The following is a 15,000-nucleotide window of genomic DNA, read 5'->3' as shown; positions in this document are numbered from 1 at the left end:
ATATTCAGGAGATATTTAAATTCCATTAAAAACAGATACAGTCCACATTCCCTCGTGACACCTGGAGATATTTTCATGTTAAATAGAAATAAACCAAAAAATATGTAAGTAAATATGTGTGCATATTATTAATGACAAGTATTTCAACACAAATACAAAAGAAGTAAATGGCTGCTCTGACAAATCAAAATGTAGTCAAATCTTACAGTCCATTTTGGGACTGCAGGTAATTTCAAATTTTGTTACATTTGTATCATAACTCCTAACAGGAGGCCATTCCACAAAACTGTTGGTTCCGTCTCCGTCCCCAAGTTCTAAATTTGCAACACAGGCTAACATTAAAGGATAACTCCAGTGAGCTTAAACTTATTTTCATACCCACTAATGTCGCTCAGTATTTTCAAATGGGATTTATTAGCTCAAATACCCATGCAAATGCTCAAGCAAACATTAAGTAAAATACCGTAACAGGTTGCATGTAGTCAGGTTGCATGTATTTCTTTGTTATGGAAGCTTATGCTAACGTTATGCTAACGTTTTAGTATACAACACGTTGTACATCTCACAGCAGAAAAAAGCAGGTCAGTTCTGAAACTTTGGCATATACGGCAATCAGCCAAAACATCAAAACCACCAAGTACCTTTACATGCTATTAGTTAAGTAGTTTTTGTGTTAATCCTAATATAAACCGACTTTTGAAATACATGTAAACATTAAATCATACAAAGTCAAATTTCTCAAAGTTTGACTAACAGGCGGTTGGAGTCAAATTTCTCTGACGTGTGAACGCTTCTGTGGGCTCCTAATCTCACAAGAGCAACTACAGCAAAAAACAACGGGTTTCTGGGTAAAACAACAAACTTTATTCTGTCTCAGCTAAAGGAGTAAACCCGTTTTTGTTTTCATATTTGTTTATTTTTTTAAATTTAGTGTTTGCAGTTAAAAAAAAATCTGACTGCCAGATGTTACAAGGGGACATACTGCTACCTACTGTTCCGGAGGTGAACATGCTTCAGTGAATCAATCCTTTCTGCCCCGTTCATGTGTATCAGGACAACAACAGTTGTCCAATTAAATGACCTAATCAAGCTGTAGCTCAACTCAGCTGTGTACCAAGGTGTACTGACTGACAGGTTTTTTATTGACAATCTCACGTGGGAATTGCAACGCTCTGTTTCTGAAAGCGTGGTTAATTCCTTCTGATGTTAATTTTGAAAGTTGTAGTTTTTGGTACTTTATTGACAGGGCTAATATTTTGTCCATCACGTTTATACAAATCAAGGTGGCAAAATATTGGGAGCATCTCACAGCACGAGCTAGTGCTGCAACCACAATTACAACCTCTGCAGTGGAACATTCTGATCTTCATGGTGGGGGGTGGGTGACATACTCAATAATGAAACCTGTCTCAACTAATCAGTGTATCTGCTACATTGTGTGAGGTTAAGATGCACTTCACTACGCTGCCTCCGCTTTTGTCCCAGTTTATGCTTCAAGCTCTCAAAGTCGCTGTTGTAAGGTTAGACAATGAAAAATAAAATTCCCCTTCTTCTTCATCCCTGAGCAGAATGTGTGAAGGTGGAGACAGAAGCTGAGAACTCAGATCAGCGAGTGCAGCAGAAGAATGCAATTATGCCTGACAACAACAGGTAGCTGCGGCGGTGGCGGCCTCACAGCAAACATTATCCAGCCTCCTCACCTCCCTAACCACGACAGCACAGCGTTTCCTCCAGTAGCAGGAGGGCGAATCATAAAGATTTCTTGATATTCTTTTCTCTGAAGTGTGAGCAGAGCTGAGTACATCACATTAAGGCATTTCAATGACTCGGAGGAGGGGATTTATGGAGCAGCACCAGAAAATACAAGAGGGAAGCAGGGAATAAGAGGTGAGGTGAGAGGATGACAATGGACAGGATAATACACACACACACACACACACACACAGACACTCGTGATAGTTTGAGGATATAAAATAAATAAATGTCTTTTGAACTGCCAAAATACGTCTTTTTCTGGTTCAATAAATGACCACCTTTTTAAATACGGGATGCGGAAATAGGGGGCGGCGTGGCTCAGAGGTAGCGTGGCCGTCTAGCAACTGAGGGGTTGCTGGTTCGATCCTCACTTCCCCCGGTGACCATGTCCAAGTGTCCTTGAGCAAGATACTGAACCCCTAATTGCTCCTGATGGCCCTGTAATGGACTGGTGACCCGTCCAGGGTGAACCCCACCTCTCACCCAGTGTTAGCTGGGATAGGCTCCGCCCCCTGCAACCCTTTAAGGATAAACGGTACAGAAAATCAATGGATGGATGGATGGATGGGACACAGAAATATGGGTTTACTGAAAGAAAAAAACTCTGCCTTGGCTAAACCTAGTAATCAAAAGGACATTATTGTATTTTAAGTGACTGTTGCTCATGGAGGTTGAAACATAGTGTCCACAATATCGTAACTTTCTCAAATGAAGTACTCTATCTTTCCGAACAAGCTACAAACACACGCAGCAAATCCATCAAGGCACATAAGAGATGTAAGGAATGTGTGAAATTGTGTGTGAGCAGTAACAATGTAAAACCGTTGGAGCTCGTTGTAACGGATAGGCCATATTGTTAACTCCCATTAATGATGCTGGTGAAAGTTCTGGAGTTATGACGCAAACACCACCTCTGCATGGCGGCAGGAGTTACAGGAGAGAAGACAAAGCATCCCTGAATTCCACAGAAACTTACCATGCTAGTTCACTTCTATTGACCATCGACAGAAAGGCCCAGTGGGGAGTGGGAGGCAAGCAGAGAAGCCCAGAAATAAAGGAAATGTCACTGATCTGAAATCTGTTTCAGAGCTCCTGTGTCCTCAGTACTCTTCCAGCGCTAACCACCAACGCCTAAGTACACACTCAATGAGTTTCTCCCTTTGTTCAAATCAGATTTGAACACTGATGCTCACAACAAACACTTAAGTTGTTATCAGTTTATATGAATTACCTTTAACAATGAGGTCAGCGTAGTTGGACACCCCCGACCCCCCGTCTGATCGGATGACGCAGCGGTAGCGGCTCGTGCTGCGCTGGGATGTGTCACCGACGCTGACGGTCGCTGAGAAACGTCTGTGGTTCACCACCCTGGTCACCATCAACGCCGTGTCCTTACCGTTCCACTGCTGCAGGGAAGTAAAGACATGAACAGTCAGCTTTGGGGATCAACTGGACATTTATATCACCAAACGCATCGGCGGAACCGAAATGTCTCTAAATTCTTACCCGGGGAGTTTTTAGGAGGTATTTTGTCTCCTTTCATTGCTGTTCATATGGCTGAGTTTTATCGTTACCAGCATCTGGATGCCATTAGCTCCGATTAGCTGAACTGCACTTTCGCATTAGCTCTATTTAGGAGTGACGGTTGCCACCTCATGAGATCTGTACGGCGTTTAAAAGGGCAGAGCCTGCTGCTGGCAGCTCTCACAGCTGGCGTTTCCAGGTCTTAAGACGCAGTCATGACAAATGACCCTGTAATGATATCAGAGCCTCGCGTACTGAGCAGGTCAAATACTGAACTTTAGAAAACATTTTTGGGTTTTTTTTTCTTTTCTGTTTGATCCCAGCATCTCCAGGCTGATTCGGCTACCAGTGACAGTGGCGTTTTTTTTTTTAGCCTCCACAGACGTCCAGTCAGGAGGGGCACTGTTCTCCCTCTCAGATGTTACGAATGCGCACAGTAGCTCTCCTACTGGCAGCTACTCATGCACTATGAAAACATACCAGTGCACAGAAATGTGTACAGTGCTGAATGAACACAGAGGCTACAACATAATACAAATTCCAAAATCCTGATAAACACTGAATATGAGTAGCAGGCCTGGACATCCTCGCCACTCTCACCCTCCTAAACATGGCACCAGCTCGCACTTCCTGCTGATAACATCCCTGCACACGTTCACTGATATCGAGGGACACACCTGTAGCCAGAGTTTATCGTGTTGCGACCACTTTCCTCCAGCTGTGCACTGGAAGGTAGCGTTCTGACCCACGTTCACCTCCACATTCTGGAGACGCAGGAAGTGAGGAGCCTTTCCTGCAACACGCCAAAGAAAGAAAAACTGTATGAACATTTAATAGATGTTAAAAGTTAAGACAGTGTTTGCTGCATCGTGCGGGAACATTTCAGAATTTCAAAGTGTTTACGTGGCGCTAACAAAGTGGGGTTCACCTGAACTTAAAAAGTTCCATAATCAGACATTTACCCAGTTGATGGGCCACTAACAGATAAGGATATAAGGATGTTAATGGCAGATATCCTCAGTAGAAAGCAGAAAGAAGCCATAACAAAAGCCATCCGCTTCAAATGGATCTTAATTGTGTTGCTGTGAGTGGGAGTCACGAAGGCCAGGAGACAGATGAGCCTGCAGACGTCTGCTGACTTTGTCCTGGCATTGAGACCAACCTGCAACCAGCTAATTTCATTGTAACTGCAGACAGAGAAAAGGCTAACAGGGCACGCATTGATCATTTAACAATGATTATTCGACTTGTCGGTAATTGTCAGGTTGTTGTAAATGACACGGACTCAAAGGCTGCTCATTTTACACCCGTTCATTATTAGAATCCTCTCCTCCCTTTATTCACATCATCTCAGATTCTGCTCGTCTTTCTTACACAGTGAAATCCTTCTTCCTCTTGATTCACGCTGCTGAATCACCCACTCTGACTAATCTGATTAGTAACATGACACAGATGCGGCAGCACAGAAAAAAAATGGATAGACAGGAAGACATAAAAAAAGAAAAGAGAGACTTCAAGAAAAGTTGTGACAGTAACAGACAGGAAGAGAGGAGAAAATGGAAAAATAAGACGAATTAGAGAAACTGGAAGAGCTTCTGCTCTAAATCACCATGCATTATCAAAAGATTACTTCAAAAAGTTGATCACAAAAATACCCTCTGATTAATTACAATAAATGTGTGGTTACAAACTGGTCGGAGGAACAGCTCTCCTTGAAAATGGCATCACAGCTTTGATGGTTTCTAAGTAAAAGATCTAGAAACCATTCAGACAGTGCGCTTGGTCCTCTTGGTCATTTAGGAAGTTGAATTCTTGACTCATTGACAAATCAAATTGAGCGGTACTGCATTAACTTGAAATTTGATGCTTTATGTCCTACAAATGGAGCGTCGATGAGAATGAGTCATCATAGGAAGTCAGAGAGAAGTAAGTGGACCACAGACAAGGGGCCTTGAGTTTTGTGAAGCAGCATTTCTGTCAGATATGAGTGATGAAGACCCTGAGTTTGGGCCTTCTTCCTGGCCCTCTGCAATCTGTCTCCAAGCTTCACAATCTGTCCTTAACACAGCGTTTCTGTGTGTGTGTGTATGAGAGAGAGAGAGAGAGAGAGAGAGAGAGAGAGAGAGAGCAGATGATGCTGAGTTTGGATAAAGCTACACAGGGTCAACCATTCTGTGGGGCGCACACACACACACACACACACACACACACACACACACACACACACACAAAAAGTCACTTACGGCAGGGGTGAGCCAGAACTCTGATGTCATCGATGGCGATGAAACCTGGATGGCCTTGGACTGAAACTGCCTCAAATATCACCTTAAGAAGGAAGAAGGGAAGAAAGGAAGGATGGAGGGGGGGAGGGAAGAGAGTGAGCCACGGTAATAACACTCAAAAACGGTCTTTCTTCAGCTGCAGCATTCTGGCACCCCTGCAAAGCTGATAAGGAAACCCTGCGGGAATTTTCCAGTTAAAGTCAGCAACTTTTCCTCTTTCCACTTCTTCCTTCTGTCTCCGTCCTTATGCCAGCCACATATGCCGTCCCTCCTCCTTTCTTTCAGATCCTTCTTTTTCCCCTCCTTTCTTTCTCTAGCATCCTCTCTGCTCTCTCCCTCCTCTCTCTGTCCATCTATTTGTCATCCTCCTTCATTCTTCCCTGTCAGAGTGAAAGGCTGTCATCGGGGCCATGCTCTGGTGACCCGTACACATACAGTCAAACTCACTCACACACACCTCTGTGCTGTGCTTGTCAGGTTCCACAACAGTTCAAACTGTGACTCAGCCTGAATGTGAAAGAATTCTGGGAAGACTTTACCCTCCTCCTTCCCCAACAATAAATACAAGAAATCCCTCTTTTGTCATTTTCTCTCCTCTCGAGGTGAAGTTTTCTTTCTTCAGGCTCTGGATCAAAGTGACTGGATGTCGAAGACTCTTTAGTGTAATCACTTTTGATCACTTTGGCACCACTGGTGAACCTGATGAAACTTTGGTCCCATTTACAACTGGTTTTAAAATGTGTCTTTTTATGATTGGATTGAAATCTGACAGGGGCTGACATTGATATACAGTAAAGGTGTAAATGCACCCGAGACACATTGAGGACAGATTGTGATCTGACCTGCCAAACCTCCTTGGGATGTCAGAGATGTGTAAGTGTAAATGGAAATGAGTCTCCACATCCAGCGACTCTGCAGGCTGAAATCAGTCATAGATGCAGCAGAAACTACTCCAGGTGCTACGACTCATCATCACGGCAGCCGGAGCCAAAGTTAACGGTGCATAAGCAGGTTGGACACCCCTGTCTTCACCCGAGTAGGTTACCGTGACAACCCTCTCCCACCAGTCTTGAATGCATTCCTGCATCCAGATTGTCCCGTGGACAGCGGCGGTCGTGAGCCCAGCTAAAATTAAATCGGCAGCATAACATGGCGTTCTGCTCTGCTTGTGTCGTTATTCCAGTTCTTTCAGAGGGATTCTTTTCCCACTGAGAGAAGCAAGCAGACAGACATGCATCAACATGGTTTCTTTCCCGTTGTTGTGGACGTGCAGACGAGATGACGGTTTAGTCTGACACTAGAAATGCTTCACCAGCAGCAGGAGAAAACATGATGTTAGTTTAGGTGTGGACACTGGAGACGAATATTAATAGCAGGTGTAAATGTATGTGGACGAGTACCACCTGACAGCAACCCAATCACAAACAATACTTAGTGATCTCAGGTGTAAAGACAGACCTGATTTTGCTGCTTGGTGTAACCTTGCACCTAAGCTTTGATTAAACACACATAAAGTCAAGTCTGTGCAGGTCAGATCGATACAAACACGGCAAGGCAGCACAAAATCGCAGTGTTGACACTTCTCATACATACAAGATTGAGGTGTTTTTTTGGTTTTGACAGCTTCTGTGAAATAACACCCTGTCTGTTCCAGCCCAGGCTGAATGGAGTCACATTTCCGTAAGGGTGGTCTTAGCACAATATCCCAGACCCAAATCCAGCATTGGACCTTTTCCCTCCCCACTTATCTTTCTCCCCTTTGGAGGAACTACAAAATTGCAGAAGATGACAGTAATCTGGTTGGTGTAGTATTTGCGAGGATTTCTCCACGATTCCATCTTTCAGTTTAGATGGATGTTCAGTTACACCTGCAGCAGACGTGATGAAAGCCAAACGAAAAGTAGGTATAATAGTGTAGATATGTGTCTATGTATATTTTTCTATTTCTATGTGCACGTCCTAAGGAGCAGCGTGGCATCTCATTGTACCTGGTATAATGACAATAAAGGCATTCTATTCTATATGTTTGCTTGTTGAAAGAGTGATGGGCTTCCTTAAACCAGTCCTTTCTTCACAGGAGGGTCCGCACTCAGGTACGAAAAGGTTTTAGTCCATTTAGGAAATAAAGTCATGTCTCCATGGGAGGTGACTCCACAATCGAGTGGGAAACACAGACATTTGTCTCTCTTTGGTTACTGTTGTATTTCAGATGTGTGTGTGTGTGTGTGTGTGTGTGTGTGTGTGTGTGTGTGTGTGTGTGTGTGAGACACAGGGGTGCTTTCATTTACTAAACACAGCTCAGTCATTAGGTAAAGCATAGCTGCTGTCTCAGTAAAAGAACACCACAGGGTACGTCTCGCCGCACACACACAGTCATTAAACAGAAACAATTTAGTGTTATAACATGAAAGGAATACGCCAAAGGAGAGACACCTGTTAATGATCTATTAATGACCTCACGGCCTGCTATATGATGAAACTCAACCTATCACTCCATCTGGTGCTAGCAATGTAGCATCGCCTGGCCAAAGGCCCAGCTAACACCCACATACTCTGAGTTTTTTTCTGTAATAGGAACACAAAACCTGGGTGAATGCGGTCATTTGTAGCCTGATTCCAGAGCTTCTGATCCTGGGACGTACTGTATGTACATCCAGATGTCGGAGCTCCGCCATCAACAATTTGGATGGAGGAATGAAAGTTTGTCACCATAGCTCGGAACTTCCATGACTTCAGCTCATGTCAGACTCAGAAAGGACTCAACTGCATTCAGGCAGCGACCTTATAACATGTTGAGTTTGAACAGCTAAAAGAATATCGGAAACACCATCACTGTCCCCCATGCTGCTCTTACTACAGCTCGCAAAGGTTGCATTCGAGTACCTAATACTATACTCTGGTGCTGCTTCGGTCCTTTCATCGGCGCTGTAGTAAAAGTGAAAGTACCAGGTATTTGAGTGGCATCGCTACTCCTCTAATGGTGGTTTTCATGTCTATGAGAAGCTGACATTTTTTTATAATTGGCCTGAAAATGGTAAAAAGTAAATGAATCAAATCATTGGTCCATTAAGTTCGTCTGACTCATGATTATAGACCCCAAAAAAGCAGTTTAATCTTGACTCTCTCTCTCCTCAGTGACGTGATTGTGCTTCAACATGTTCAGGCAACTTCAAATACTGAACCACTTCCCTTTGTCATTATTATAGCCTGCAAATAGCTGGCATTGAATAACACAATAGGCTTGAATGGATATTCATGCGAGCACAATGAGACACACAACAGAGCGTGTGTTTGTGTGTGCGTGCGTGTATGTGTGTGCATGTGTTACCTGATAGGAGTTGGGCCAAAACGTAGAAATGGCCAGTTCAGCCTTAACCCAGCCTTCAGTGACCGTATCAGAGGCGTTCCAGACCGGGTTACCCTGAGCGCCGCCGTTCACCTGCAGCAGTGAGAGGAGGCGTGAATAACAAAAGAGCGATTCAGGGGATGAAAACAATTACTGGACATCTGCAGGTGTGGGAAAGCACACGTGAAATTTTTTAAGTCAAAATTTGAAGGTTTTAGTCATGGAAAACAAGCCAATTAGTAGCCTCTGCCTACTGTTTCTAAACACCACTGACTAATTATCAGTCCAAAAAATCCTTTTGCACTTCTGAATCACTTGGCAACTTCCCTCTACTTGTTAGAGATGTACTGTCACCTGGAGGAGGCTGAAGGCAAAAAGCCATCTCAGTAATGGAAGTTGGGGCAGCAACCTGAACTCATGTTGTCCTGTCCTTCCTTTCCTTTAACCTCCTTCCATTTATCCTCCCATCTGCCCACCGGAGCCTTTTCACCATAATATGCACGATTCACTCTTTGATTGACTGTAGTTCTGTAGCGATTGATGGTCTTAATGTTGCCTCATCCTTACACACACAGACGCAGACACACACACACACACACACACGCACACACACACACGCAGACACACACACACACACACACACACACACACACACACACACACACACACACACACACACACACACAGGTTGTAGCCATGCAAGGTCCCAACCTCATCTGGAACCATTAAAGGTTCTCAGTCTTGCTCAAGGACACTTTGAACCGGGATCGAACTAGTGACCCTTCCTTTGCTAGACTCTTCCTCCTCAGTCACGCCGCCTCCAGTCCGAGTCAACATGCAAGACTGGGACTGCCATCTGGCAGTTTTTGCAAATACCAGAAGGGCCAGCCCAGTCAGCCAAGCTGCTGCCACCAGCAATATGAGGTACATGTAGCCTAGCATCCTGAATCCTGTTTGTGTGATGCCATGTTGCAGCTATTTCTCCATATGTTGGCAGGCTTCTCAGTGAGCGTCAGTATACAGTATAGTGTAGCACTGGTGATACTGGTTTACCACACGGTACCGGTACTAGAGGTTACAGGTACTTTAATGGTATCCGGAAAGGACCAAAGTTATTGTGCCTACTTGAGTGTCTTGTTTACATGTCAGCCAATCAGATGGAGTCTGATCATTTTCCACTGCTATTTTCTCTCTGCACCTCACACACGCAGACACACACACACCCACACACACTTAACATTCGATGCCCCTGAGCTAACTTCATCCCTCCTTGACAGGGAACAGAGGTCTGTTTGTTTGTTGAGCTGTTCAGTCTGTTCATTCCATCAGGCTCTTCATCTGTCAATGCATTCCTCTCTGTCAGTCTGTCAGTCTCTCCTTCTCTCTCTCAGACACACACACACACACACACACACACACACACACACACCTTGATATAGACGTTAAGTGTGCCCGGGCTGGCTCCGTCTCGGCTGGAGAGAGAGTAGAGGAAGTCGATGCAGTGGGTGTCATTCTCCTTCAGGGTGGGCATGTAGAGGTGAGCCTTCTGCCCTGATGCCCGGCCCGACGCATTCACCACCATGAAGGAACCTACAGAGACAGCCAGAAACATCCCTATCATCGTAACAGGATACCTCAGATTCAGTACAACATGTTATAGTAGTTAAAGTTTGTTCTGCTACTCCAGCCATGTTCAAGAAGGCACCACAGTCACACTCTATCACCAGTGGTGTGACAGAAATGACTTAGTTGGGTGTCGAGGTCCTGAAACCGTCCAGGGCAGGCTGGGACGCTCACTGGTCACACTTGACTGGCTGCCCTTGAGAGACTTGAGCCGTTGACAAAATACAAGTTATAGCCTGAGACACACAAGGTGGGTGCAGTGCAGTTAAGCAGCAGTTTCATTGTTTTTGCAGTTTTATGCATCCACACCAGCTCAGGGGGTGAGGTAGCTCATGGTAATCAGAACATTCCAGGTTCAATTCCATATGGAATGAAGCCCAAACTGCTCCTGATACCTCAAACCTTTGTTGTCAGGGATATCTATCTTTCTTTCTTTCTTTCTTTCTTTTTTGCTGCCTGTCAGTGAAAACTCCTCCCACCCCTCAAGGAGTTTCACAAGTGTCATCGCCATTGCACCAGCTGGTGCACAGAACAATTGATCCAGAGTTTGTGGCGTCTCATTTTGTTGGAGCCCTGTGCCAGCATCCCAGCCTCAAACATGATTCAGACGTTCTCAAAGCCAAACTGCAGTTTGGTTCTTTGTCCCACTAACTTCCTGGGGGATTTCTTTAGAGGAAGCTCACATCCAGATGCTGAGGTCTGTTTGGTTACTGTTTCCGTAACACCCAGTTGTTTGCTAGCCCCGCGCTAACCCTTAGCCAAGCTGGTGGTGGGGTTGATTTGTTACGTCTCTCCCTTTGACCGATTGTCTTCCAGGTATTGGATTACAGACTCACACCACAAGAACAGACAGGTTTAATGTAGAAGAAGCAGTCTGGCATGTCAAGCCCAATCAGCTCCTGATACAATGTCCTGGTATTTATTTAAGTGACCACAGCCGGCAACATGAGACACAGTTCAACCAGGAGGGCGATCAGTATATCCACTCCAGATACGCATGCTAGAGTATTACATTTCCCAATCACATTATCTAAGTATGTTAGTTCGAAAACTACAATACATTAACTAATACATTAATGTTTTCTAACATCATGTACTGACTGTTTCATCATTCACCTCTTCACCTCTGCTGGCAAAAGATCAAGATGGTGTTGACCTAAATGTCAAACTCAAGGCTTCAGAACAGGAGTCCGTGTGCCCGTGGTGGGCGACAGCATGCGATGGCTGTCGAGTGGCCGAAAGAATGGCAGTCTAAAAGCAGTTTATTTTTCTTCTACTGTGTGTCTGTCTGACAGTATCAAGGCTTCGTTGCCGCCTGCTCGCCTCGTCTTGTCTGGCCTCTGTTTGCTTTCGCAGAGTCAAGCACCTGCTTGTGTTACAGAGCTTCGTGTCTCCAGGCACAAGACAAAAAAGGAGAAGGAGCTTTTGTGGCTGTCGGGCCAAAATTTTTGGAACGCTCTCCCATTGGACTCCAGACCTGTGAGCACTTCTGTTTAGTTATGTTCTTGACCTGCCTTTCGTTTTCGTCTGGTTGTCTGCATTTAATGACTCGTGCTGTTGGAATATTTGTTCTTGTTGAGCTCGTCTGCTCTTGAAAGATGCTAAATAAATTAAAGTCAGGATGATGGCCCTGAAATTAAATTACAATTTCTGCTTGTATTAGGGTTGCAAAGGACTGGACAGTTTCTGAGTTCAGATCAGGAATTAACAGCAGTAAAACGGACATCTCAGGGTCATTTATACTAACTGTATTTAAACGTTCCATTCCATCTCACACACAGGTAATTAGCATCTTGCAGATGACAGCGGGGCTTTTGAGGATGTTAAAGAATATATTCCTCTTACATCCCATGAAGGTTTTCCGGAACTTCGCAACCCTATCAGGTATTTGTGCACTGTCTCTTTTCTTCAACCTATATTTCAAATTACCATTAATCAGCAGGTTCTGAGATTCATTAGAGGGTCAAACCACTTTCCCTGCCATCAAAAACGTCCCATTCGCTGAAAGCTGCTGGACATTGAGCTTTTTAGACTAATTTTTTTTAAGTACTAGTGCATCAACTGACACTTGATACAGCAAAAAACATCTCAGGCTGCTTAAAGTCATTGGACACGTTTATCAGCATCTTAATGTATCCACGCCCTGGAGGTTCTGAACCATGACATAAAACACATTTCCTCTGTCGACTTGCCGTTTAAGTAAGTTTTAGTCTCTGCTTTATGGTGCGGTATGGAGCTTTTATGGGTCGGCCAGCTCAGTTTGGACGACTGCCACCAGAAGGACTGATAGATGTTACTGGGCGACAATTTGGCGAGAAGACAAGAGTAGAGATATTGAATCAGACATGCGTGACTGCAGTTTTAACACTGTGGGGCAGATGAACGTATGGTGGCGGGCGCAGCGCGAGTAGCGACTTGGCCAATCAGCAGTGAGCTGCACGCTGAAGCTGAAATCTACTCAGCTCATCCTGGGGTTCAAGGGAGCATTCCTGCCACATGGACAGAAATCCCTGGAGGTTGTGATTTGACTGACTAAACTCATCCTTGAGTCCAACAAGTGATGAAATTCCACCTCTGTGCTGGTGCTAATAAGCTGATTCCAATCAGAAGTCAAACACAATGATACGTGTTTTTTTCCCCCACTTTCATTCATTTATTCACTGATGCATTTTACCGGAAACAATTGCCTTTATATTGTGGCATTTTGATTTCAAAGGGCAGTGCAGTGACTTTTGAAAAGAAAGAAGAGACTTGAAAAGAACAAACTTGGAGCTGCAGAAACAAACACTCTTGCTGGGACGCTGAATCGATTTCTGAGGGGCTTCCTTTAACTTTAACCTGATTTTGGCCATTTTATCCCCCAATAACAACTTCAGGCAGACACACACTCACCAATAAGACAAATTCCATTTCTTCAGGTTAGTCAGTATGTGTGTGGTTGTGATTTTGTTGGGATGCAATAACCAGCTGGATGGTCATAAACATCATTTGAGACCCTCAGAAATCATTTCAGCGCAATCTTGCACCCACAGACGGCTAAAAAGAAATTTTATCCATAACCTTGGTTAAATGGAGAAAATCTGCAGCAGCGCTGTGTGTGTGTGTGTGTGTGTGTGTGTTTATTCTGTTGAAGTTGTATTACTGTGGGCTAGCCAGGCAGAGCTAGAGTGTGTGTGTTCTTATAGATGTAAAATGGTGGTTTGTGTGTGTGCAGGTGTGTGTGTTAAAGTAATATAGCCTGGGTCTCAAGCCAGGTCTTTCCACCGTGAACTGGCCCTGATTACATTTCTTATTCACACCCCTTCCCTCCCACACACACACACACACACACACACACACACACACACACACACACACACACACACACACACACACACACACACACCTCTCCCTACTTTCATAAAGATGTATGTTGCTATCCTTTGCTGCACTGCTGTGCTCTCTGTGAATAGATTTGTTTCCTGTAAAATTTCTGTTTTAAATCAAGTAAATGAGTCAACTCAGCAATCACAACTGTGCGTGACGCGTCTTTACATTGGTGATAACCTTGAGTATAACAACTGTCTCTGTGGGGGGAGCCGAAGGGTTACAGTACCAGAAGAACACATTAAATTGTCCGCAGCTTCTCCTCCAAGCATAACTCAAGACTTCAGATGCATTCTAAGGGTTGACGTGAGCAAAGAACATTCCAGAAACGTGTGAGTCAGTCCCCCGAGTGTGTGATGTGCCGGGCTAACAATACAAAGTTTGTTGTATTTTCAATAAAAGCATTGTAGCTAATTAGCAGCAGCCATTTCCGTCTTTCTCATCGTACAAGGCGTCTGCATTTCCGCAATGATCCGTGACACAGGTCTGAAAAAGAACCCTGCAGCATTGGAGTTCGAGGACTTCAAAAGATCTCAGGACTTTCTAGCTGAAAGTTTCTGTCAGGCTGCAACAGAAGATGATCTTGGACTTTGGTGGAAGAGGTAAAAGCCCTGAGGCTGGTAAATGCTGAGCAGAAGAAGAGCATCAACTCTTTGGAGAACCAGCTGGCTGATTTGGTAGCAGCACCCAGACGGACGCCATTATAGTTGCTGGGATGAAGATCAAACCCTGTCACTACAGGGTAAAACACTCAAACTCAGACGTTCCTGAGTCCCTCTCTCTGCAGCTCTTGTATCAGCAGCTTTGGTTGTATGTATTTTTCTGGTTGTTCCTTCAGTCTTCACCATCACACCCACTTACTAAACTCACTGTGAACCCTCTGGACAAAGAGCTGTTATATTTGCATTTGAGACATGACACAGACTACGTTCCCTGACTGCAGACAGGATATTGTCCCCATTGTCACATGCTGCCGCTCAAAAATCTGACACACACGTTTAATTATGGTTGATGAATGACTATGAATTAACGTCAGGTGTTGGAGGGAGAGAAGGTGGTGTTTTCACCATCACTTTCACACCTCCACCCACCATTTATTGAGGT

At 44.4% G+C, this 15,000-nt stretch overlaps 1 protein-coding gene across 4 annotated transcripts in view; it reads right to left on the bottom strand.

Moving 5' to 3' along the window:
- ptprt (protein tyrosine phosphatase receptor type T) overlaps positions 1-15,000 on the bottom strand; it is a 361,408-nt gene that overhangs the window by 205,032 nt on the left and 141,376 nt on the right. For all 4 annotated transcript variants that reach the window (XM_086200288.1, XM_086200289.1, XM_086200290.1 and 1 more), the window contains 5 exons: positions 10,337-10,497; positions 8,890-9,000; positions 5,523-5,604; positions 3,957-4,072; positions 2,987-3,161 (listed from right to left, as the gene is read on the bottom strand). In XM_086200288.1, the coding sequence (XP_086056414.1) occupies positions 2,987-3,161; positions 3,957-4,072; positions 5,523-5,604; positions 8,890-9,000; positions 10,337-10,497 (645 nt within the window). The remainder of the gene's footprint in view (positions 1-2,986; positions 3,162-3,956; positions 4,073-5,522; positions 5,605-8,889; positions 9,001-10,336; positions 10,498-15,000) is intronic.

Source organism: Aulostomus chinensis, chromosome 3 (genome assembly GCF_037954235.1).
Source record: "Aulostomus chinensis isolate RoL2024-O1b breed Wild chromosome 3, RoL_Achi_v1.0, whole genome shotgun sequence".
NCBI classification, from domain to species: domain Eukaryota; kingdom Metazoa; phylum Chordata; class Actinopteri; order Syngnathiformes; family Aulostomidae; genus Aulostomus; species Aulostomus chinensis.
Note: the sequence above shows the minus strand (reverse complement) of the source record. Positions and strands in the feature narration are given on the sequence as shown.